The sequence below is a fragment of the Agrilus planipennis genome, unplaced genomic scaffold (assembly GCF_000699045.2).
Source record: "Agrilus planipennis isolate EAB-ADULT unplaced genomic scaffold, Apla_2.0 scaffold232, whole genome shotgun sequence".
In the NCBI taxonomy this organism is placed as follows: Eukaryota; Metazoa; Arthropoda; class Insecta; order Coleoptera; family Buprestidae; genus Agrilus; species Agrilus planipennis.
The window spans coordinates 459,280-482,163 of record NW_020438990.1 but is presented as its reverse complement, the minus strand read 5'-3'; the positions used below and the strand labels follow the sequence as shown (position 1 = coordinate 482,163).

General features: G+C 33.3%; 5 protein-coding genes across 12 annotated transcripts; 3 read left to right on the top strand and 2 right to left on the bottom strand.

Moving 5' to 3' along the window:
- Window positions 1-2,275: 2,275 nt before the first annotated feature.
- On the top strand, window positions 2,276-3,086 carry LOC108741548 (protein stunted-like). The gene is made up of 3 exons (XM_018476383.1): window positions 2,276-2,461; window positions 2,822-2,952; window positions 3,004-3,086. Exons 1-3 carry the CDS (start codon window positions 2,433-2,435, stop codon window positions 3,018-3,020), a joined length of 177 nt encoding a protein of 58 aa, XP_018331885.1. The 5' UTR covers window positions 2,276-2,432; the 3' UTR covers window positions 3,021-3,086.
- Window positions 3,087-12,190: 9,104 nt separating this feature from the next.
- On the bottom strand, window positions 12,191-15,984 carry LOC108741546 (glycerol kinase-like). Of its 3 annotated transcripts, none has more exons than XM_025975688.1 (12): window positions 15,789-15,984; window positions 15,579-15,696; window positions 15,257-15,515; window positions 14,987-15,201; window positions 13,972-14,184; window positions 13,802-13,912; window positions 13,533-13,632; window positions 13,166-13,322; window positions 12,896-13,101; window positions 12,698-12,835; window positions 12,566-12,646; window positions 12,191-12,511 (listed from the first exon to the last, which is right to left on the bottom strand). In XM_025975688.1, exons 2-12 carry the CDS (start codon window positions 15,651-15,653, stop codon window positions 12,408-12,410), a joined length of 1,659 nt encoding a protein of 552 aa, XP_025831473.1. In that variant the 5' UTR covers window positions 15,654-15,696; window positions 15,789-15,984; the 3' UTR covers window positions 12,191-12,407. The 3 variants fall into 3 exon arrangements, with proteins under 3 accessions (XP_025831473.1, XP_025831474.1, XP_025831475.1); XM_025975689.1 differs by having other exon boundaries at window positions 12,575-12,646; XM_025975690.1 differs by lacking the exon at window positions 15,789-15,984 and having other exon boundaries at window positions 15,602-15,683.
- A 184-nt stretch (window positions 15,985-16,168) lies between these two features.
- LOC112904769 (probable FAD synthase) lies at window positions 16,169-18,052 on the top strand. Of its 6 annotated transcripts, none has more exons than XM_025975681.1 (4): window positions 16,169-16,191; window positions 17,088-17,200; window positions 17,272-17,622; window positions 17,684-18,052. In XM_025975681.1, the coding sequence occupies exons 1-4, from the start codon at window positions 16,176-16,178 to the stop codon at window positions 17,942-17,944; spliced, it is 741 nt and encodes a 246-aa protein (XP_025831466.1). In that variant the 5' UTR covers window positions 16,169-16,175; the 3' UTR covers window positions 17,945-18,052. The 6 variants fall into 6 exon arrangements, with proteins under 6 accessions (XP_025831466.1, XP_025831465.1, XP_025831467.1 ...); XM_025975680.1 differs by lacking the exon at window positions 16,169-16,191 and adding an exon at window positions 16,198-16,321 and having other exon boundaries at window positions 16,406-17,200; XM_025975682.1 differs by lacking the exon at window positions 16,169-16,191 and adding an exon at window positions 16,328-16,920.
- An 8-nt stretch (window positions 18,053-18,060) lies between these two features.
- On the bottom strand, window positions 18,061-20,824 carry LOC108741571 (ubiquitin carboxyl-terminal hydrolase 10). Its single transcript, XM_018476415.1, has 9 exons — window positions 20,714-20,824; window positions 20,528-20,660; window positions 19,952-20,476; window positions 19,683-19,898; window positions 19,417-19,621; window positions 19,117-19,363; window positions 18,792-19,055; window positions 18,397-18,625; window positions 18,061-18,342 (listed from the first exon to the last, which is right to left on the bottom strand). The coding sequence occupies exons 1-9, from the start codon at window positions 20,729-20,731 to the stop codon at window positions 18,086-18,088; spliced, it is 2,094 nt and encodes a 697-aa protein (XP_018331917.1). The 5' UTR covers window positions 20,732-20,824; the 3' UTR covers window positions 18,061-18,085.
- A 331-nt stretch (window positions 20,825-21,155) lies between these two features.
- On the top strand, window positions 21,156-22,681 carry LOC108741545 (glucose-fructose oxidoreductase domain-containing protein 1). Its single transcript, XM_018476380.2, has one exon. It carries the CDS (start codon window positions 21,305-21,307, stop codon window positions 22,448-22,450), a length of 1,146 nt encoding a protein of 381 aa, XP_018331882.1. The 5' UTR covers window positions 21,156-21,304; the 3' UTR covers window positions 22,451-22,681.
- Window positions 22,682-22,884: the final 203 nt, after the last annotated feature.

Sequence of the window (22,884 nt, the reverse complement as noted above, 5' to 3'; positions counted from 1 at the left end):
TAGGCATGTGCATATGTACATGTATTTGTACGGAAAAATAAACCAAATTTTATTAGGTTAGTAGTCGTCAAACACTTGTAGTAAATGTAAACAGCCTCCAGCCTATACATATAAATACAGTAAATCCAAAAAAATATCAATTCGGTATTATTACAGACGTGTTCCGTATTTAATCTGCCGTTTGTTGGTTTAAGAACAGTTACTATTTACATAAACTCTCTTTAACATAAACCATTTAAAATAAGAAGCTTCGCAGGCATGTATACGCAGTGCCTTTTGTACTACAGGGTGACTGAAGGTGTGACTAATTTCAAAAATTCTGTGCGCTCTCGTTTTTCAAGAAATTTGGATATTTACTTTTTAAGCATCTTCAATTCATAATCCCATTTAATTATAAAAAAAAATAAAAATTAAATTCATTAACCAAATTATGACGTAATCAAGATGACGACCGTTTTGTCAATAAACTCACGAAGCAGAGCTGTAAAGTTTTCAGCATTGCTTCTGGAATTGCATGAATTTTTTGAGTGATTGCCGCTGTCAATTCGTCACGAGTTCGGGGTTGTTCCACAAACGTTTTGGCTTTTGTGAAACCCTATATATAATAATCGCACGGCGACAAATTCGGTGATCGTGGGGCGCACTCAGCATCTCTTCGCAATGAAATGAGATACCCGGGAAAACGGTTTCTTAGAAAAGTCATGATCTGACGAGATGTATCTTGTTGAAACCATGGCGTAGCCATGTTAATCCTCCGTCTCTTTAGTTCTGAGACGAAAACTTCACGCAACATGGTGAGGTAGCGCTTCATGTTTCCTGAAAGAATGACACCAAATGGAGCAACTCCACACCATACCGTGGATTTTCAGTTGACTAGTATGCAAAAGGTGGAAGTTTGTTTCAACACTCATTGTCGTTTCCCAACGTTTCCAACATAGTTTCAGTGAAATTGAACATTCGAGCGAAATCTGTGCGTTGCAGCTCTCGGAACACCATCATCTTGTACGGGTGGTAGTGTAGTGCAGTGCAGTGTAAGTCTAACTGCAAAATTCTATGAAAACTTTCATTAGACATTCTTAACGTCAGAGCGTGCTAGCGGAACGATAAGGGCTGGCTTCCACAGCGAAAGAGTTAGGAGTCTTTCGATGTTTTCAGGGGTCCTCGCTATTCAATCGCCTCCTCCAGCATACCAGGTCTTAATGAACCAGTGGTTCTGAAGGTGTTAGCCCATTTTAAAATCGAGTTCCTTGATTGCAAGGCTACATTGAAGCGACGTCGAAATTTACGCAACGTAGCGATAACTGAACCATCTGTATCGCGATAGGTGTCATACACAAACACACGATGTTCCACCGTCCAAAGTTCCATGAGAACTGAAATGGGGGAGAATGCGGAGGTATATTTGCCATTCCGAAAACAAATTAGCCCTCCAAAAGGGGGAGGTACGGCCATTCCAAAAACGTCACACCTCTTTGAGTCACCCTGTATTTATACATTTACATGTAAGACGCAACAATTGTCATGTATATTAGTAATAGTCTGGTATTTACACGAATAGCACGTAATGATCGGTTAAAGAAAAGAAAAACGAATCTACTAAAGAGGTTTTCATACAAAAGGAATCATTGATTTTAAAATTATGTATTTCAAATCTATTCGGTAGTATCTATTATTTTTATTACCCTTTCCCTCCGGTGCCCGAAGTTTCTTGGTTTGTACCGAAGATAGAGCCGTCAGCGACAAAAGGGCGATGGTTTTGCAGGTCCCTGATGACCGTTTTACATACGTAATGTTCGCATTTCTCGTAAGAAAACTTTCTTTTTCTTCTTGTTGAAGTATCGCGCGCGATTTGTACAGGATGTTTTTGCCGTAAATGGATCTGATTCTCGGCTTAATACAAACAGAGACAAGATGCGTCCGCGAGCTCCAGTTTTTGTGCACACAGAAACAACATTGCTATTTAGATTGATAGTCGCGCTACCGTAAATAGAATCGGTAATTGATTGACTTGTTTAGACAGAATCTGTTCAAATCTCGGCGGTCACTTTCAGTACTTGGGATTGAATTCTTAAACCGCTCGTGCACATATATCTCTAACAGACTTGTACAATGCATTGGTAAAAAATAACGCTACGTACATAAAAGTCAATGACGTGATCGGAATACTATTGTGTTATAATAGAATATAGTACGACATAAAATATATAAGCTTTTAAATCTAAATGGACATTCTATGCAGATAATTTTTCTCTTTTCGAGGATGAAACCCTATCCTATATTGAACATGAACAGAAGTGGAAGATAACGGAGGCACGGCTTTGGTTTTGCTATTTGATGCTTGCTTATCTATTTACATCAAGAGATCTAGCGTCATTATTTTGAAGTATACAAATACAGGTCAGTGTTACGGTTTGTCAGTTTTCTCATCAAATATGGAATCTTGGAGAGCTATTGGAATGACGTAAGTTAAAAAGCAAATAATTCTTAATTCTGTTTAGAATTCGTCAATCCGAAGACTAATTCGACACGGACCTCCACTCTTTCCTAACATCCTGAACCAATTTTCGCATTTCCCTAAAAGTTGAACTTCCCACATCCGCAACTATACGAGAGCACTAATCTAATCTAGGTCTTTCCCGTCCCTTCTTTCTCCTATTTTTGCCTCTAATATGTCTCCAACTAGCCTATCATGTCTCAGACGATGTCCTATCATCATATCTGTCCTTTTTTTACTCCTCCTCCAAAATGCCCATTGTTAATTTCTATAGCGCCCTTTTAATACTTCTCCATTTTTGACAGATTTCGAAAACTTACATTATAGATATCTGGACTATTCCAGCATTGCTGCCAGAAATTTAAGGAAAGCTTTAAAAAATCGATCCAGAGAAGACGTAAAAAGGAGAGATGTACCGGTGGTGAAAATAACCCCATATAAAAATGGAGAACCAGATCGTACGAAACACTTTTTTTTTAAATGTTATCTTAATATTTTTCCATTTTCAGGCGAAAAAACGTTTTAACGATGCGGCGGACACATTTTAATCTACCTAGCTGTGTACGGCTTGAGAATGTGCATAAAAAGCTAATATAATTCTTGTTTTATATTTCAATTGAAAATTACATATATCTATATAGTAATTCTAATTCATTCGATTATTCTAATGTAGATAGATACGCATTTACCTAGTATAGGTGCATCAAAAAAATTACTGTTAAACGAGTCGTTTACGGTGGGAATAGGAGTCAAATGGCGTGTTTGAGGCTGCAAATGGAGAAATAATGTTTACTGCAAACATTAGGTGCTAAAGTTAAATAAAGTAGCAGCTCCGTGGCACAGTCTTTAAATATTTGTTAAGCTTAGACAAAAGGGGAGCTTCGAATACATATTTGTGCCTACATATGAATAATAAGAGGTACCTTACGTATCGAAAGCATGTTTAAATAACTTTTACAAGGTGCAACATCTCGTGATATTATTGATATAAAAAATTAATCTCTTGAAAATATAACGTAAAAACAGGTAATATGATGTTGAAGGGGTTGATGAAATTTGGTAGGTATAATCGTAGGCTGCTATATTCAAACACCAAAATATATAATATATATCTATATATAAAAATATGCGTGTAAAATAATGAATGTCATAGGTAAATAATGAATGAATTTTCTTCTGCCGGGTCTCCTTTTCATAATTTGGTATCCTTCCCTAACTAACCTGGTACCTACATACTTCCCAGGTGTTTCCTTCCTACGCAATATTTACTGCATTATTATTTATGACCAAAGTATTTAATTTTTAGTATGCGAGTTTTGATATTAAAACATTCATCTTTGTGGATGAATCCATAATATTTTATGGAAAAATCATCCCTTCTTATGAATTCCATTTCGATTATAACTTAAATTTCAAATATGTAGGTACTGACCAACACGTGTTTACGAAGAGTTCCGAGAGAGCAAAGTGAGATTGATGCTCACGTCTGCAAGTAAGACATCACGTTATTCATATAACGATGGTTCGTGCTTTGAGGCATGTTTGTACAGCATTGCTATTATCTTAATAATGTGTACGCGGTTATGTCAGCCCCGTCTCCTTTCTTGTTCGGCTGTCTCTGAACTCTTTCTTTCGAGTTAGTCGAGTCGCAAGTCGCTAGTGTTTTCTACACCCGACACTCGTCGTCGTCGTCAGTCTGACTCTCTTTTGTTTCGTTCATTTTGCCAACTTGTCTCGTTTCACTTTGATTACGTTCGTTCCCTTCCTATCATTATTGTATGCAAGTGTTTAATCCCAAGGAATTTGGAATTTATCATTTCAGAATTACAGGTGTGCTGAAATTTTTCCATAGTCCATCAACAAGATCTGTTCATAGGTAATCTAAATGTAATTAATTTACGGCATCACATTCATCGTAAAAGAGAAAAAAGGCAAATGGTACTCACGAACACTTCGTTAATGAATAACTCATTACATTATTTATAATCCCATTAACACATTCTGCTAATTGCTTCATTAAGATTTGCTAAGCGTGTATTTTAATGAGGCGCAAACAGGCCTGATTCGATCTTCATCAGAACATACATTATATCTATACCTATAATTTAATCCTGACTGAAGATTTATGAAGATCGACCGAATTCGATTCAAAAAACACTACAGGCAGTAACAGTTTTAATGTGTTATGGATTACTTATTTTAAATAATTGCTTATATCTATTTATTTAATTGTAGATGTATATATTTGTTGATCGCGATGGTATATGCTTGTATACTATGAAGTATTCACACACGATACATAACATAAGTACGAAAGACTGTTTCTTTGGGGAGAGAATTCCTTGTGTTGTCGTTGTACCTATGTGGCAGTGCTCAAACTGGTTTCAGCGCCTTCTTATTTATCACCGCCACTGTTCTGCCTTGCATACTCAACTGGATCTAAACGACTCGAGCTCAAGTTTCAAAAAAAAAAAAATAATAAAAAAACAGCAACCACATAAAAAATATTTCGTAAACGTCTTAAGTCTGTTCTGTAGTTGTCTTCAGTTTTTCGTTTAAACGCAGGTGTAATATTTATTACACCACCAACACTACATGGTCATAGTTATGGTCAGTCACTCAGCATCACCCGTCAGCATTCGAATTCTAAGCTCATTAGATAGAGACCTGGTTGCCTTTCCATGTTAGATAGTGAGTTAATTTAAAAACCATAATTACCGTACACATAAAACATGTTCCTCTTAATTATCACTTTCATACCTTTTTATATAAATAATAACAGTTTATTTATTTTTAAAACAAAAAACTGCCCTCGATCTTGTAAATATGTTATTGCAGTGTACCAACATTCTACAGTGGTTTGTCATATAATAAAGAAAAAGCGAATGACACGGCCGCAAGGAGTGGAGGTCAGTGTTGTTTTTTTATTGGAAATTAACTGAGCGTCAAAATCCATAATCGCATTGGCCAAACGAGAGCGATAAGTGGTCGGTCAGTCGACTATTATGGTCTCGGTATTTTGGTCGACAACGCTGTGAATCAAATGGAAGGATAAATTTGATCTGCAGTCTGCAGGTCAACCTTTACATTAAGATACGGTTACCACAAAGTATATCGCTCGTAAGAGCATCAACAAACTTTTAAGACTTCTGAATGGAATTTGCATTTTACTTTACAATTTAGAAGCAAAATATGAAATTGTGGTAGAATTATAATACGGGCTAAAGGGTCGTTGTCTAAAATCTAATCAAGTCCAGACGTTTCGCCGGCAACAACGTTCACAACGTGGGCAAAGGCCAGCTGGAAGTCTTGGCTCACCAAAGCTTCGTTTTCTGTTTTCCTATTATCTCAATCCTACAGTCATTTCTGTTATAGGCCAATGTTTTTGATTCACTTTCGTTTGTTTCCATTCCATGCTCTTATGTCAATACCGCTTCCATTTTATTTCAAGGATGTCTCTATGTCCCCCTTGTTAGATGTTAATACTGCTATATCATCCACAAAATCTGACCACGCTAATTTTTTACTCCTGATGTAGGCATATCTTTCCCGAAAAAAATGTCTGGCCTTTAACAGTTATAGATAAATAGCTGAGAATTTCGCAAAGTGCCTAATTAAAACTAACCGCGAACGATTTCTCTGGTAAGTCGTATTCATCATCGACTACAATAATTGGTGACAATAAACACACGATTCTTGAACGCTCACCTCCGTGTAATTATATTTAAAATCCCCACAGGTAATTTATATTGATGTGTTTTTGAATTGAACTAAGTTATAAAGCTGTCAAGGATGATTGATACTCCTTAACTACACGACCAGCAAGCAGCGGCTCTTCATATTCTTCGTACGTTCCATAAGAAATATTGAGAGAGAACGTTCGCTCTGACCCGCTATAATACACATTGTAATCATCGAATGATCACGATCCCGAGTACCCCAGGCAATTCTTTACATTCAGAAACGCGCTGATGAATGTATCATACGGCTCCAGATTTGTGAACATGAACATTTTTTTTATTGTTATCGTTCTTTGCGCTTCCACCATAAATTAAGACATGAAATAAACTTTTTATGCTTCACATACATATAAGAACAAGGTTAATTTTTCAAAACACTAATACCACATAACTCTTGTTTAATTTTTCTAATCTAAAATTTAAATCTACAACATTTACAATTATTATACTCATATATTCAATCTAGTTTCCATTTATTCCTCTTCCCACATATGTATGTATTTTATTATAAAAATTACGACCGAGTTAGGGACAAAAACACTTTATTACAGCAAACTACACCGACGCTTCGTCTTCATTGTATAGGGCTTTTTACTTTTTCTTTTCTTCGAATGCAACTGATACATGCTTATTTGTCCGTTCCAGATCTGAAACCATCTGCACACAAATAAACAATAAACTTGCATTCTATCTTGCAGAAGCCCTATACAATAAAGACGAAACGTAGGTGTTGTTTGCGATAATACAACTTGGCTTTGATTTTTATTATAAATAAATCCATGTAAACGTACTGTTAATGATTTTATTTGAAATTGTAATTTATTCGTGGTATTTTTCTTTTCTACTTCTTTGTGTACACAATATTTATGTAAGTACATGTAGAAAGTAATGCTTTGATTTCCTAATTAAAAATTATAGAACAGCTGCGATAAGTGCTGCGATTAAGTCTGATTTAATCGGTATCTGATGGAAGACTGTTAAGTGTTACGTGGAAGTGACCCAACGGGTTCGTTAAAACGTAATTCAGATAGCTTAATTAGTATGATCACGTCACAAAGAGCGAAATCTTCCTTAACAAACCATACATAAGAATCCAACAAACAAATGATATGACGGTTATTCTCGTATACACAATATCAGAATAGTTCTGACCTAATATTTAAAAAGAGCTCAAAGATAATTTACATCTGCACTCTTCATTTTATATATGCATGTACCTCAGAATATGCCAATATCTGTGGAATAGCGTAGGTGTTCTTGTAATGAAAATTTGTGAAGCCAGCTCCTCTGACGATACGACTTACTAAAAGGTCTAACTAAAGGATTGAACTAACTACCTACTTTCGACATCCAGGATATTGTCGTTTATTCGGATTTTTTAATAGAGTTAATCCATTACAATTAACGATCGAACGAAAGGAAGAGCATGTCCATGCCACCACTGGGAAATATCACCATTTGCAGGGCTAATTAACAATCGACAACGGTGTCCATTCGTCCACAATTGTACGGGTTCAACTAGTGTTAATATAAATATAATAACAAATCAGAATAATCGTTCCAGCAATCAGCCGATAATAAGTGCATTTCAACTGTTGTAACCATATAGGTATTGACCGTGTCCGTGAAAAAATTGCCGCCAACAAATTGTAGCGGTGACCGGCTTGGTCTGCAAAACCACAAGTAAATACAATTCAGCCGATTATTCCTATTAACAGTATGGAGCGTGAAGTGGACGAGACGTGCGTGGAACAGTCATGGAACAACGAGTACCCCCTGCAAAATTCATCTGACCCGCTGTGTCGATTATGGCTTTCGGAAAACTTTACAGCTTCATATTATTATTTCATTTTATTTTTACTCTCACTCTCACGCAAAATATTCCGCGACGAGAAACGGTGCGCAAAGTGAGTCGTCAACGCCCCATTGTGAGCTGATGAACGAACAATAACAGTGATGGGGAGGATGTAAAAATTATCCACACTTACTCCTACTACTATCGATTGAAAATGAAACAAAGATCGATATACCGATTCATTTTAAAGTCTAATTCTATCTTGACACTTATGCCCGCAATTAATAAAGAAGAAATAAAAGATTCGTTACATCAGAAAGTTTTATTACTAAAATAAACGTGTTTCTGAATATGAACCTACGTGGTCCTCCCATGTGGTAGGTATCGAGTATTCTCGCATATAGCCGTCATTAATGTATAAAATATGTAGTCCGAAAAGCTACACCTGCGGTGAAGCTCCCTAATTTGGGTTTGAAATTTAAACAAGCTTACGTTAACTAGTATATAAACGAGAGTCATAAATACAATCCGTCTGACAGAACTGAAGCCAATAACAATAAAAAAAAAGGGGTCGCACGTATTAAAATTAATTTAGTCGTTGACATGCTTGAGAAAATCTTATGCATATAGGCTGGATGATATGGCCAATGTCGAATAATAATGAAACTAAAAATTACGGGACTGCAAAAAGAGGGAGAAGGTGCAAAGATCTATCGTCAGAATGGATTATTATTAGATACCAGGCACTAATCAGTAAATGATTGAACATCTAGCCAATTGGAATGTTTTTTGTATGAAAAGTAATATGTAATATTACTTTATTCGGTTTACATCCCTGAATATCCAAGAGGTAGGTATACTACATTATTCTTAGAAATAAACCAGCTGTGTTAAGCACGAAGCAGGAGATGAAGATCTTTCTCCTTTGGACTGCAGGTAGCTATCGTGAAGAAACAAAAACATGGGTCGAAAAGAATGTTCATACATTGAATAATATAAGGTGCTTTGATATGCAGTTGACTTTCTGACGCATATTAAAAAATAAACACTAATAGAAATAAGTGATGATATGGTATGTAGCAATTGTAAGGACTAATGAAACAATTGGGAATTAATACTCAGTAAAATCAATTGAACCATAAATACAAATTTTCATTATTTAAACACCAGTGGGTACAAATTGGGCGGAATGAAATCGTCAAAGAAAAAACGCTGCTTGCATTCAAACGGCACATTTCATTATTCGGCTCCTTTTTATTAATAAACAATGACCTCTACGAATATGCACTCATTATTTCGTAAATTTCCATAGCCATGCGTTCAGCGATGTGAGAAAATCAGATTGAGAGCATAAAGGATTCAAGTAACGCGTGCTCCTCCCTGATTTTTAATGATCCGTTCGCACAACAGCGTAATTGTGGTGGTAAACAATACCCGCGGTTTCGATGGATTTGTTTTCGAAAATACAACGCCACGCTTGCTCCCGCTGGAGATTACAAACGACATGTACCTTGACCTCAAACAGAAACCGTTAAAATTAATAACAAAAATTTATGTATTTACTAATAAGTTAAAACCTTCAATAAACTTTTGCTTTACATGATTTCAACACGATAAAAATAATACGATCACTTGGAAGAATCATAATTCGGGCTGAATATGAATTAAGGTGCAGATGTTTCGTTGGGAACTACGGCTGACATCTTCGATTACACTTCAAGTCGCTGTCGAGACTTCGAGGTACAACCTTCGCTGATGTTATCAACGCAGTACCACTGAAGATTTCAGCCGCAGTTGCCGATGAAACGTTTAGACCTAATAGTTCACTTCAGCTCTTCAGTTTGAATCATAATTCTACCACGGAGGTTATACCTCGAAGTCTTTGAAACGGCTGACTTCGAAGTATAATCTCTACCAACGTTATTAACGCAGTACCACTGAAGATGTTAGCAGCAGTTGTCCAAGAAATGTTTGGACCTAACAGTTCATTTACGATTAGACTACGACCCCTTCAGCCCGAATCATAATTCTACCATAAAGGATTATACTTCGAAGTCAGTCTTTGCCGAGACATCGAGGTATAATCTTCGCCGACATTATCAACGCAGTACCAGTGAAGAAGTTAGCGGCAGTTGTCGACAAAACATTTAGACCTAACAGTTCATTTGGACAACGGTCCTTCAGCATAAAAAACATAATTCTACCATAGAGGTTAAACCTCGAAGTCAGTCGCTGCCGAGACATCGAGGTATAATCTTCGCCGACATTATCAACGCAGTACCAGTGAAGAAGTTAGCGGCAGTTGTCGACAAAACATTTAGACCTAACAGTTCATTTGGACAACGGTCCTTCAGCATAAAAAACATAATTCTACCATAGAGGTTATACCTCGAAGTTAGTCGCTGCCGAAGCTTCGAGGTACTATCTTTGCCGATGCTATCAATGCAGTATCACTAAAGATATCAATCGTAGTTTCTGACGGAACATGTGAACCTACCTACGGAGATTACACCCCGAAATCAACCGCTGCTGAGACTTCGAGGTATAAATTCACCGACGTTACCAACGAAGTACCACTGATGATGTCTGCTGTAGTAACAGTTCATTTAGGCCACGACCCTTCATCTCTAATCATAATTCTAACATGGATGCAGGCCGTGAAAGGCTATATTCTAATATGGTTACTCGATAACAAAATCTCATTATTAAGGATAGAGAAAAACAATATGAATTAACATTACTATGAGTGGGTTTAGTTAAACTCTGAACAAGTAAAAATTAACCTTTTATTGCACTGGCATAATATAATATACCTATACTAATAACTGTGTATTAAATTTCATTGTGTGCTGCCAATTTTACAACTCACTTCCGAAATGATTATGGTTTCGAAGGGATGATGACAATGAATATCTGCACTGATACACCTATTTATCTGTAACAAGGGCAAGCTAATGCAAAAGGTTCGGTATCGTCCCCTGCTACATAATCCACCTCATAAAGGGTGGCACATGACGCGCACTAGTTCTAATCTTCTTAAATGGCCTAAGCTCATTGTTTAGTGCGACCGCTGCCGTGGAGATTTTAGGATTATGTAAAGCAAGTAAATCGTTAGGGTCGTTACAAAACTCAACAAAAGCCCAAGCACAAATTTCTGCATGGGAACTGTTCCATTTAGAAAAAAATTCTAATTAGTTAGTTATACTTGCATTTGATCGTTACCATCGGTTAATTTCTATACATACAAACAATAAAATATAAAAGGTAAAAACTCACTCAACGATGAGAATCTGCTGTATTTTACACCCATGATTGTAGGTTAGAAAATCTGCATGCCACCATGTCCCGTAATAATCGCGTATAACAATTTAACACGCTCACTTAATGTTTCAATAAATATATTATGAAGATGTAAATTAAACGATTTTGTATTTTCATTCGACTAAGATGTTATAAACAACAGAAAGCATTGTCGGCGCCATGTTTATGTCGTATTGATGGCCACGTAATCTAAGGTTTATTAGTAGGTACATGTTAACAACCAAATTGGCGCACTATATGTAAAACAGTCGAACACTAACCATATTTTATAAATCTATCACAAATGAACCGATAAATACTCAAAAATACCGATTTCCGCGATTTTACATTGTACAAAGACACTGCCACTGCCATATTTGTCGGCTTCGCGTAACGTACGATGTGAAATCAGACTAACATACCGTCACAAAATGTCACTAGACTTTACAGGGTGGGCATCTCTACCTTGCAAACTTACTGCGGATCCTTTTAGTTTTAGGATTTGTAAAAAACAAAATCATAATCAATCAATGTTAAATAAACGGATATTAACATTAACTTATAAAATAACGCCAAAATTCAAATAAAAATGAACAACGTAACAAATAAGCAAAATTTGCCAATAAACTTTTGTCAAAAACAATATACAAACAACATTAAAAACAAAAGAAAATCTTGCCAATTGAAGTTATTAATAAAAACAGAGTAATTACCTTAGCAATTACTAAAAATTAAAAACCGACCATACACACAAATGACACACTAATTATCACCATAGATTAATCTATTATTTTTGTATATTAAATATTATTGTTACTTTTTGGAAGGAGTGGGGGAAATAATAATTCATAGTCAAAGCAGTGGCGTAACACGACATTTATTTTGGGATATCTATCCACTGAAATTGTAACAACAATATTAACAACAGGGACGTAATTAATATTATAAGCATGGAACTTTACAAATAGATAACAAAATAATAACTACATTTCGTTTAATAAACTTCTAAAGCAAAATGTTAAATAAAAAAAAATTCAATCTGTACTTTTGCTGTTGTAATGTAAAGAAAAACGATTGATCAAGATTTACTTAAAAATTCTGCAACTACTAGCATAATAAAGGAACTCATAATAAAGAGGCTTCCGGGTAAAGACTTAAGTATTTGGCTGTGCCTACTTCGACCTAAAATTATTATTTCTTTGCTCACTAAAAATACAAAAAAAAATAAATAAATACCTGAGTAACCTTCGTATTGACGATTCCAATCCAAACTCTTTTCAATTGCCAATTTCCAACGATTATATTTAACGTCTCTTTCTAAAAAAGTTTAATTAATATGGGAAGTTTAATTTCCTTTTAACACTTTACCATTTTCCGAAATACATGGATAAAATACGTCATTGGGTACTGAAGACATGTAATTTAAATCCCAAACTTCTATTCCTTCTGCAATCCCTGCAACTATGGCAGCACCCAAACAAGTTATTTCATTTACTGACGGCCTAACTGAAAAAAATTATGTTTCTAATTAATAAGACCATTAACAATAACTATTATAAATAATACCAATCGTCACTCCGCAAATATCTGACTGAATTTGCATGAAAAAGTCGTTTGCTGCCATTCCACCATCGACCAGAAGTTTTGACAGCTGAATGTTATAATCTAGTTTTAGAGCTTCTAAAATATCTCGTATTTGAAATGCCACAGCTTCTAATAAAGCTTTAATTATGTGTCCTGGTTTGGACTCATCGGTTAGACCACATATTATACTATCAGAGTAATACAAACACAATAAAAAAAATTGTACTGACATTTTACTGATCACAAACGTACCTCTTGGCCTCCTTATTCCAATGTGGACTATAAAGTCCACCAAATGCAGGCACAAAATATAATTCTCCTTTGCAGTTAACATTCTTAGCAATGGTCGCCAAATCAGATACACTGTCAACTATATTGAGATCGTCTATCAACCATTTCATCGCAGCCCCTAACAAAGTACACAATACAGAGATTCTTTTTTTAATAAAAAGTTGAAGGGGTAGTTATGAAAAGCACCTGCTGAATTTTTAGAATAAAAGCGGTGGAATTAACTTCAAATATATAGAGGGCATAGGACAAGTCAAAGGCCTACACATGGTCTTTTGTTACTAAGTAAACATTTTCTTATTGTAAATCTTAGTAATGTAATATCATTCACCTGCTACTGCGACAGAACCCTCGAGGGCAAAAACTGGTTGTTTACTTTTCCCTAACTGATAAGCTACTGTGGATAGAAGACCGTGCTCAGAATTAATAATCTATTAAAATAAAAACGCAGATTATTGATTATAATTCTTGAGGCTACCCTGCCGTGGTCCTTAGAATCTTCCTAATCAGAGAAATCTTATGAACATGTGAAAAGCTCATATTCTATGGACCACAGCGAAACAAGAACTTAAGAATTACCATTAAACTGCAAATACTCACCGCGTTTCCTGTGTTACAAAGTAAAAAACTACCTAATCCATAAGTACATTTTATCTGTTCTTTTTGAAAGCACATGTGTCCTACTAATGCTGCTTGTTGATCGCCTATACACTGAAATAAAACATTTATTTGTATAATATAATATAATAATAACAAAATAATGATCGTACCCCAGAAATGGGTACTCCCTTCAAAAAGCTCTCAGTAAGATACCCGTAAATTTCAGAGCAACTTCTGATCTCTGGCAAAATGTGCATTGGAATTTTAAAAATTTTGCACAGTTGCTCATCCCATGCTAACGTTTTTAAATTCATCAGCATTGTTCTTGATGCATTAGTTACATCTGTTAAATGCAATCCACCTTTGACACCCCCAGTCAAATTCTGAAATATTTAATACATATGTTTACAATTCAGTGGGAAATTTTTAAAAATAATCAGGAAAATCAGTAAATGTTTCAAAACATTTTAAATTTTAATGTCAACATTTTTGTTAAGAAATCAAATAGGCATTACAAAATTGAAACATTATCTACTAAAAACAATATAAAATAAGTAAAGTAATCCTGTTATTGTTCTTAATAAAATTTAAAGTTGAAATCTTTTCATTACCTTTTAGGTTTTATCATTCTAATGGATTAGTTCAATATCCAACTCCAACACTCTAAATCTAAAACATTTACAACAAAACATTAATTATATAATTTTTTTGTTTATGTATTTATGTGGATAATAAATTTAGAGTTATGCAGATAATATGATAATGCTTTTAAAGCAGTTATGAATATATATAATAATAATAAATTGTATAACTTTTAAAGCAAATTATTCATTAATGTTACTTTAAGAAGANTCATTCTAATGGATTAGTTCAATATCCAACTCCAACACTCTAAATCTAAAACATTTACAACAAAACATTAATTATATAATTTTTTTGTTTATGTATTTATGTGGATAATAAATTTAGAGTTATGCAGATAATATGATAATGCTTTTAAAGCAGTTATGAATATATGTAATAATAATAAATTGTATAACTTTTAAAGCAAATTATTCATTAATGTTACTTTAAAAAATGTTGACATTTTTAATAGGCAGTTACTAAACTCATTGTTTTTATTAAATTTTGTTTACTAAATGATAATTGCTACCAAATATTATAAATAAAAGTCAAAAAAGTTACCCAAATAAGCCAAGTATCTACAGTCCCAAAAAGACATCTATTTTCAACTATAGCTTGTTTAACTACCGGTACATTGTCTATGAGCCATCGTAATTTCACAGCACTAAAATAAGTTCCAACTGGCAAACCACAAGCTTCTTTTAAAAAATTTTTATTTCTTTTTCCTTTGAGTAGAATTTCATCTACTGTCTCGGTTGTTCTCATATCACACCAAACTTAAAACATACAATAATTAGTAACACTGGTAAAATTGCTACTTATAAAACTAACCAATAGCATTATAGAGTGGCTTTCCAGTAAACGGATCCCAGACAATGGTAGTTTCTCGTTGATTTGTCAGACCAAGAGCAACAACATCAGCTGGATTAATGTCCAATTTTAATAGATTATCACACCCTACATTGATTGTTTGTATAACACTCTGCAAAATAATATTTGGATCTTGTTCAACCCAACCTTTCTGAGGTTTATTAAAAGGAATTGAAACTTTGTGAAAAGTTAGAATTTCTGCTGTTTTTGCTGCAAACACCTGAATAATATAAAGGGTAATTGTGTTATACAATAGGATAAATTGCACATACTGTGCACTTACTAGGAATCTACAAGAGGTAGTACCTTCATCCACTGCTCCTATCAATGGTCCAAACCTTCCACTTTTGTTGGTCATGATTTATTTAATATACAACTTGTGACTTTTATGTTTTCATTTCCTAAAAGTGTTTGTCATTAATGAATAAATTAAAAATTGAACTACTATTTTAACATTTAAGCTTATTGAAAACGTTTAACACCTTTAACTAACCTTTGGTCTTCTACAAGCGGTATTTTGAATAACCATTTCTACGCATTTGATTACTGTAAACACGTAATTACAATCCCAAATATAATGTCGACTTCATAAAAGCACTATTTTTAAATATGATTTAAATATTATAACATTTATTAGATGTATTAATTTTTCAATTTTTGTTTTTGACGTATTAGAGGTTATGAGGTTATAAAACACATCATACACGAAGAGCAATAGTAAAAATCAAAAATATGGAACAACTAGCGACACCTAGTGGTAAATGAGTAGTATTCAACAAACAAAAAACAAAAATTAAAGGGTATCTAGCGCTCTCTAACCATTTGAAGTGTAATTGGACGAAAATAAATAAAGAAAACTGAAATGTCAAAAAAGGAGGTTATGTACAATCGCAAAAGTGAGTGAAAATGTCTCGATTACCTTAATTAATAAAACATTACTAAATAAATTACGTACATTGTAACATATTATAACGTATAAGTACCTTATCGTTGTTATCAGTAATTAATGCAAGAAGATAAGTTTTGGTAATATTTCTTTGCGAATATTTTCTTTTACTTTGCAGTGGTTGATAATAACGTGTGTTAATTTCGTTAATTCCTTGTGTTTAGCAATAAGGTATTTTATATAACCGAAAAAAAGAGAAGAAAGAAGCAAATTTTGTTAGGAAAATGAGTGAAATTTCAGCTTCTGTTCTTTTGTATAGTAATAATACGAAAGAAAATATTCTAAAAATCTCATCACTAATTCCTAAAACGTTACATGATGTGAGAATCAAGATAAAAAGAGTACTGCCAATAACTTCCAGCTGTGATGTGGCCAATGCTGTTGAAATTTCTTTAAAGGAATGTGAATATGTGTTTTTAATTGCTGACACAATAGATCTCGATATTCTAACACACATTAATTGTAGCATTTCAAAGATATTTAATGAAAAAGTGATAGAAAGATGTGTAAACTTTTGTTCAAAAACTGTAAGCCTTTTAGAACACATTAAAGTTTTATCCAGTCAAGATTTTTCAGGCAATAATGTTGTTCTTTATATACAAGGTTTATTTATTATATTTTTCGTTGAAACATTGGAATCTCCAATAAGTACTTATGTAGTGCCTTTTTTAAAGAGAAGGTTAGTTAAAAATAATCTGAAGAGGGTACTATACATTGATCAAGAAGTTGATAAGTATGATGTTCCTGTTGACACCATTAATGGTGTTGCAGTGAATGTGAATAAAAATCATCATTACTTAACTGTAACCATTTCTTCAGTGAATTTAGAAAATTTATTGTCAACAGAAAAAATTTTGAAAGACATGTTTAAAGAAGCCATCCTCAAAGTAGAGGAGTGCACCAATCTCCAAGACACTGTTTATAATTACAACTTTTCTTATGTGAAAGAATCAATAGAAGTAAGTGAAAGGTATTCCCCAATTTTTGTTTTAATTATAATAGTAATTTCATTATTTTGAGTAATTTGTAGACAATTGAAATGTGTTTTGAAACATACGAACCTGAAAATGTACTTGTTGCATTTAATGGAGGCAAAGACTGTATGGTTCTTCTTCATTTGACTCTTGCTGTACTTAAAAGAAATTATTCAGACCGCAATTTGAGGCCCCTTTGTCTGTACGTTCAAAGTGCTGATCCTTTTGAAGAACTAGAAGAATTTGTTGAGCACTGTAGGCAATTTTACAATTTAAATTTATTGAAATTTAGCACTAAAGTAAAAGATGCTTTGGAATTTGTTTTAAAAAGTAAGCCAAATATAAAAGCTTGTTTAATGGGAACAAGAAGGGATGATCCTTTTGCATTTCATTTGAAAGCATTTCAGGTAATTATAAAACAAACTCTTTAACATTCTTTATGCTACAAAAATTCTTTTTCTGGTCAAGATGACAGACCCAAATTGGCCTCAAATAATGAGAGTAAGCCCTCTTTTGGATTGGCACTACAGCTTTATTTGGGATTATCTGTTAGATTTACAAGTACCTTATTGTAAATTGTATGATCAGGGATATACATCAATTGGAAGCCGTTTAAATACAAAATTAAATCCTTATTTATATTATCACGACCCAAAACAAAATATTAAAAAGTATTTGCCAGCCTATAAATTACTTGATGTAACTAAAGAAAGAAGTGGACGATGTTGATGGAAATTTAAACATGATTTTAAAGCAAAAACTGTTAATTATTTATCGAAATTGAATTATTGTTGTTTGTTATTCTAATATATAAATATATTATATAAAGGTAAAAGTACAAAATGTATATATAAAAAGGCCTTTTTATTTCTATTTACTCTTAACAGAATCGCTTCTTCTATAGAAAAGTAAATAAGGAACTTTAGTTCCATGTGGTTTAAGTACTTGATCCTCTAAAACAACTTTAACAGAAGAATCGTCATACCTCAACCAACTTGCATATCCGATGTGATAACTGTCTGTGATATAATGACCTTTGGTCGCCTCTTTACCATCATGGTAGACCACAGCAAACAACTTGTATTGCTTCTCTTTTGCTGTATAGTTATTTTTAGATGATAACAATTCTAAAAGAAATCAAATGAGTCTTGATAATCGTCAATTTGATATGCGTCACTTACTCGAATCTATTTTTAAATCAACCGGGAATTCTAAAGCTTTAATTATTTTCGAACAACCGTCCATTTTGTAGTCAAAACATTTCAAGTGAAGTATTAAGACAACAGGGAGCTGTTCAAGGGTCACTTGTTGCCACGCTTCGACTTCCTGATTTGTTCGTGACGATGTTACCCCTTCTAATTGATTTTTTGAAATTAGTACCTCTAATGCTTCCCTCACAGACGTGGCTTTCTAAAATTATTTACATTGATCAGAGTTATTCAAATGTTCAAGTTTGTCTATTATTCTACTTAATGATTTGTATCAAATTGTAATGTATACCACTGTTCCTATACATACATGTAAAGCTACGAGCTAAGTTATAATTAACTAAAAAAATTTCTTGAATTTTACTTACTTCTATATTAAGCGGTAATGTGAAAAACGGTTGTATGTTATCAGTTGACAAATCCCCCGCCCTGTGTATTCTGGAACGTAAGGATCCCCCGAAAATGTTGCTGATTGGTGTTTTAATAAATTCCATTCTCCTTGTGACACTACCTTTGTTTTTGGGACCCATTACCTGCCACTCTTTGTCCTTGTCCAACTGATTATCATCTGTTTTACTTTTATCAATGTTAATGTTATTTTCTGCATATACATCATCAACTATTTTAATTAACTAAAAGGTAATATTTGCACATAATTTACACGGTATTTTCAAATAATTCGTTTTTTACAACCTCTAGCATTTCATCATTGAGACCGTTTAAAAGACATCCTAAAAATTCTTCAGCATCTTCTTGTCTTCCTTCCACCAGAAAAGTATCTGTTCTTATCCCGTTTAACATTTTATATATGTAATTAGGCTCTATTGGTGGATCACAATTTATCATTACTTTTAACTCTTTCTTCTTTGAATTTTTATCTGTACGTCTATTTATTCTCAAGTCTGCAGGCAAATGATTGAATTCATTGATGAACTTCATCCTACAAAACTATTATTAAACAAAATCAAAATTAAATAGAAAAAACCAACTTACACATTTGTAATAACAGGAGCATCCTTTCTTTTTTCATTCAAGAACGAGGTGTCTCTAGACAATTCGTAGAACAGGTTGTAGAAGGGGGGGCATGCTATTAGAGCTTGCAATATTGAATTTATGTAACAATAATTACTCTTGTTTATAAGTCCTCGGGGTTGCAGACTAATTATTTGGTTTTTCACAGTGAAGTTTATGAAAAATTCTTAAAACAGGTTTTAAATCACATAGCACATTTTTAATATATTGTAAAATAATATACTTGCCTCCCATTCGATGTAAACAAGGATCCCCCAGATATATTTTAGGATGTTTACCTTTATTGTTAGAATTGTTGTTCTGGCTAAACACTTGTTCAAAATTATGAGGCTTTGACTGAATAACACTCTCAGAAGGCTTTTCATTTTTTGGTTTATTGAATAAACTAGCCCATGAATTAACTGGTGTTGAAACATTTACATTATTTAATTTTTGTTTCTCATCTGCAATAACACAAAATCTTATGAAACAAATACTTAAAATGTAGAAAATATACCTGAATCATTTTGTTTTAAGTCTTCTTTACTATTTGTATGAGCAGACACATCTTCATTTTCTGAAGAAATATTATCACATTTAATATAAGAGTCCAGAGCAGTTTCACATTTTAGATTATTATAGCCTTCATAACTACAATCATAATTTTTATTATTGTTGATAGACATACGACTACTATCTTGAGTAAGTGAATTTGCTGAATGATTGCCTGGCAGCGAAATGACTGGTTCTTTGACATCATTAGCTTGAAAACCTAAATTGTTCAGTGGGCTGTATTTTGTGGTGTTCAACTGCTGAACAACACTGCTCGTGGTTGATTGTGAATGAACAGCGTAAGACTGAATTCTGTTTGCCTCTGACAAAATTTGATGTGAACCTGGGTGACTTAATACCTGGGGATCTATATCTACCTTATAACTAACATTTACGTTGGCCTTTGAGACAACGTTTTCAGTGCAGTTTAACAGACCATTTTTTACATGAGTTTCATATGAACTTGATGCTATTTCAGCATAATTTTTTCCTACAAATAGGTAAGCATATAAAACGTTTACATGTAAATTACCTTTATTACCGTTTAATTTTGCTTGCGAACAACTTTTCCATGGAAATCTGATTCGTTCATTAGCAGAAAACAATGTGGATAGTAACCAATGTCGCTCTTGCTCATCTATACCAGTCAAGTCAAGAAACTGAATAGTGTTATCCTAAAAATTAGTTGATATATGTGATCTGTAAAAAATACAAAATTCGAACTTACTTTTTCTACGTTACCCATTTCGTCATTATTTAGAGAATATTTTTCATAATAATTTCGATTAATATTTTTATACCTTAATCTAGGTTATACGTTCACATCTATTACATGTTTATGACCGTAGATTCATTGACCATAGATAATTCATTGACTGTTAATACAATGTGGTGACAAGAGTAACGCTTCACACTATTTTACGATTTAGCTTTAATTAAGTTTGTGCTGAGCGAAGAAGGGCATCAACGACAATTCACTAATAACAAATGCACGGAATACCTTCTATTTATTTATTAAAAATGTATGTTTTATTCAATAACTGTTATTAATTATTATTTACTTATCTATGACCTTTATCATAGATTATGGAAATATATAGTGTTGTTTTTTTAATCTATAATCATGACTATATTCATATACTCAATTCAAGGTCTACTACCATAGATAATAGGTCTGTTACTAATTTATGGTCTATAACCTTAAATTTTACTACTACAAATATTAGTTGTAAAGAATAAAATATTTTACGATAGTAGTGAAGAAATAAGAACAACAAAAAGTTTTTCAATTTGTCTTTAGGACTACATTGATTAGAAAATGTTACCGGGTATTGGAGTTTTTGGAACAGGTCCGCTTGTGAAGATTCTTGTTCCTATTTTAAATGAAAATGGTTTTAAAGTTGAAGCAATTTGGTCCAAAACAATGCAAGATGCAAAAGATGCGGCTAAGGAACTAAACGTTTCCTTTTTTACAAACCAAATTGATGATGTACTGTTACTTAAGGAAGTTGATCTTATATTTGTTTTGTGTGCTCCATTTTTACATGCACAGATATCAGTAAAGGCATTAGGAATAGGCAAACATGTGGTTTGTGACCGACCGGCTGGATTAAGTCAATCTGATGCATTACGAATGGTAAAAGCTGGTCAATATTATCCTTCATTGATTTCTCTTATAAATTATTCATTTCGATTCTTACCAGCCTTTATGCACATGCAGAAAGCTATAAATGAGGGTTACTTAATTTCAAATGTTACATTAATAGAAATCAATGTTCAGTGTAGTTATTTATATGGTACTAATGAAATGTACAATTGGCAATGTGATGATTTAATGGGTGGAGGTATATTAAATTTGGTAGGAAGTCATGTAATAGATCTGGTATCCTTTTTAACTAATAAAAGAGCACTGAGGGTTAATGCAGTTATGAGAACATTTACACATAGTTCAGAAAATATAAATGGTATTAGATATATCTCAGCTCCAGACTTTTGTACATTTCAAATGGATCTAGAGGATAGTGTTTTGGTTTGTGTAACATTAAAAAGTCATCAAATCTGCAACAGTTATCAGCAGGAAGTGATGGTGTCTAGCAACAGTGGCTATCTCGTAGTCAGAGGTGAAGATCTTTTTGGTTGCCAAAAGTCAGGAAGGGAAGAAGTTCTCTATTGTGTTATTCCAAACACAAGTTTATCAAAACCGTTTACTAAAGGTCTATTTAAAATGGTTGCTGCATTAAAAGAAGCCTTTTTACCTGTTAAGGAAAGAGCTGGTTGGATTAAAGAACCAGTTAATTTGGCAGCAAATTTTGAAGATGGTCTTTATGTACAGGCTGTATTGAGTGCACTGAAAGAATCTTCACGAACATTGCAGTGGATAAGAGTGAAAATAATGGCAGAACAACCAGATACTGATGCTTTACTTAGTGCAGCTGTGAGGAAAACTGCTATTGCAGCATCTTAAATTAGTATATGTGCGCGTGTTTTTGTCAGTGCATATTTACGGTTAATTATCTTAGCAAATGCTTTAATTACATTATGTTTTCGTTTATTATTTAAAGTAATTTATGCATAAATCGAATTTTTACATTAGAACTAGTTGTTTCTCTTTCTGAATATGAATTTGATTTACTAAATAGTAAAAAATTGTAAAATAGGAAGACAGAAATATTTTATTTATTATTATAGTCATGTGTTTGTAGGATGTTTGATAAGTTTATATTTTATTAATAAATTTAAATTTATAGTTGATGCTATCTTTTTTTATGTAGGCAAATGCATAAGTTTATTGTTAGATGTGTTGCATACTCAAAAAGCATAATCAATTTAGTTGGTAAGTTTGCATCAGTATGCAAATATCTATGGTATGTAATAAGCAACAACCAACTAATAATAACC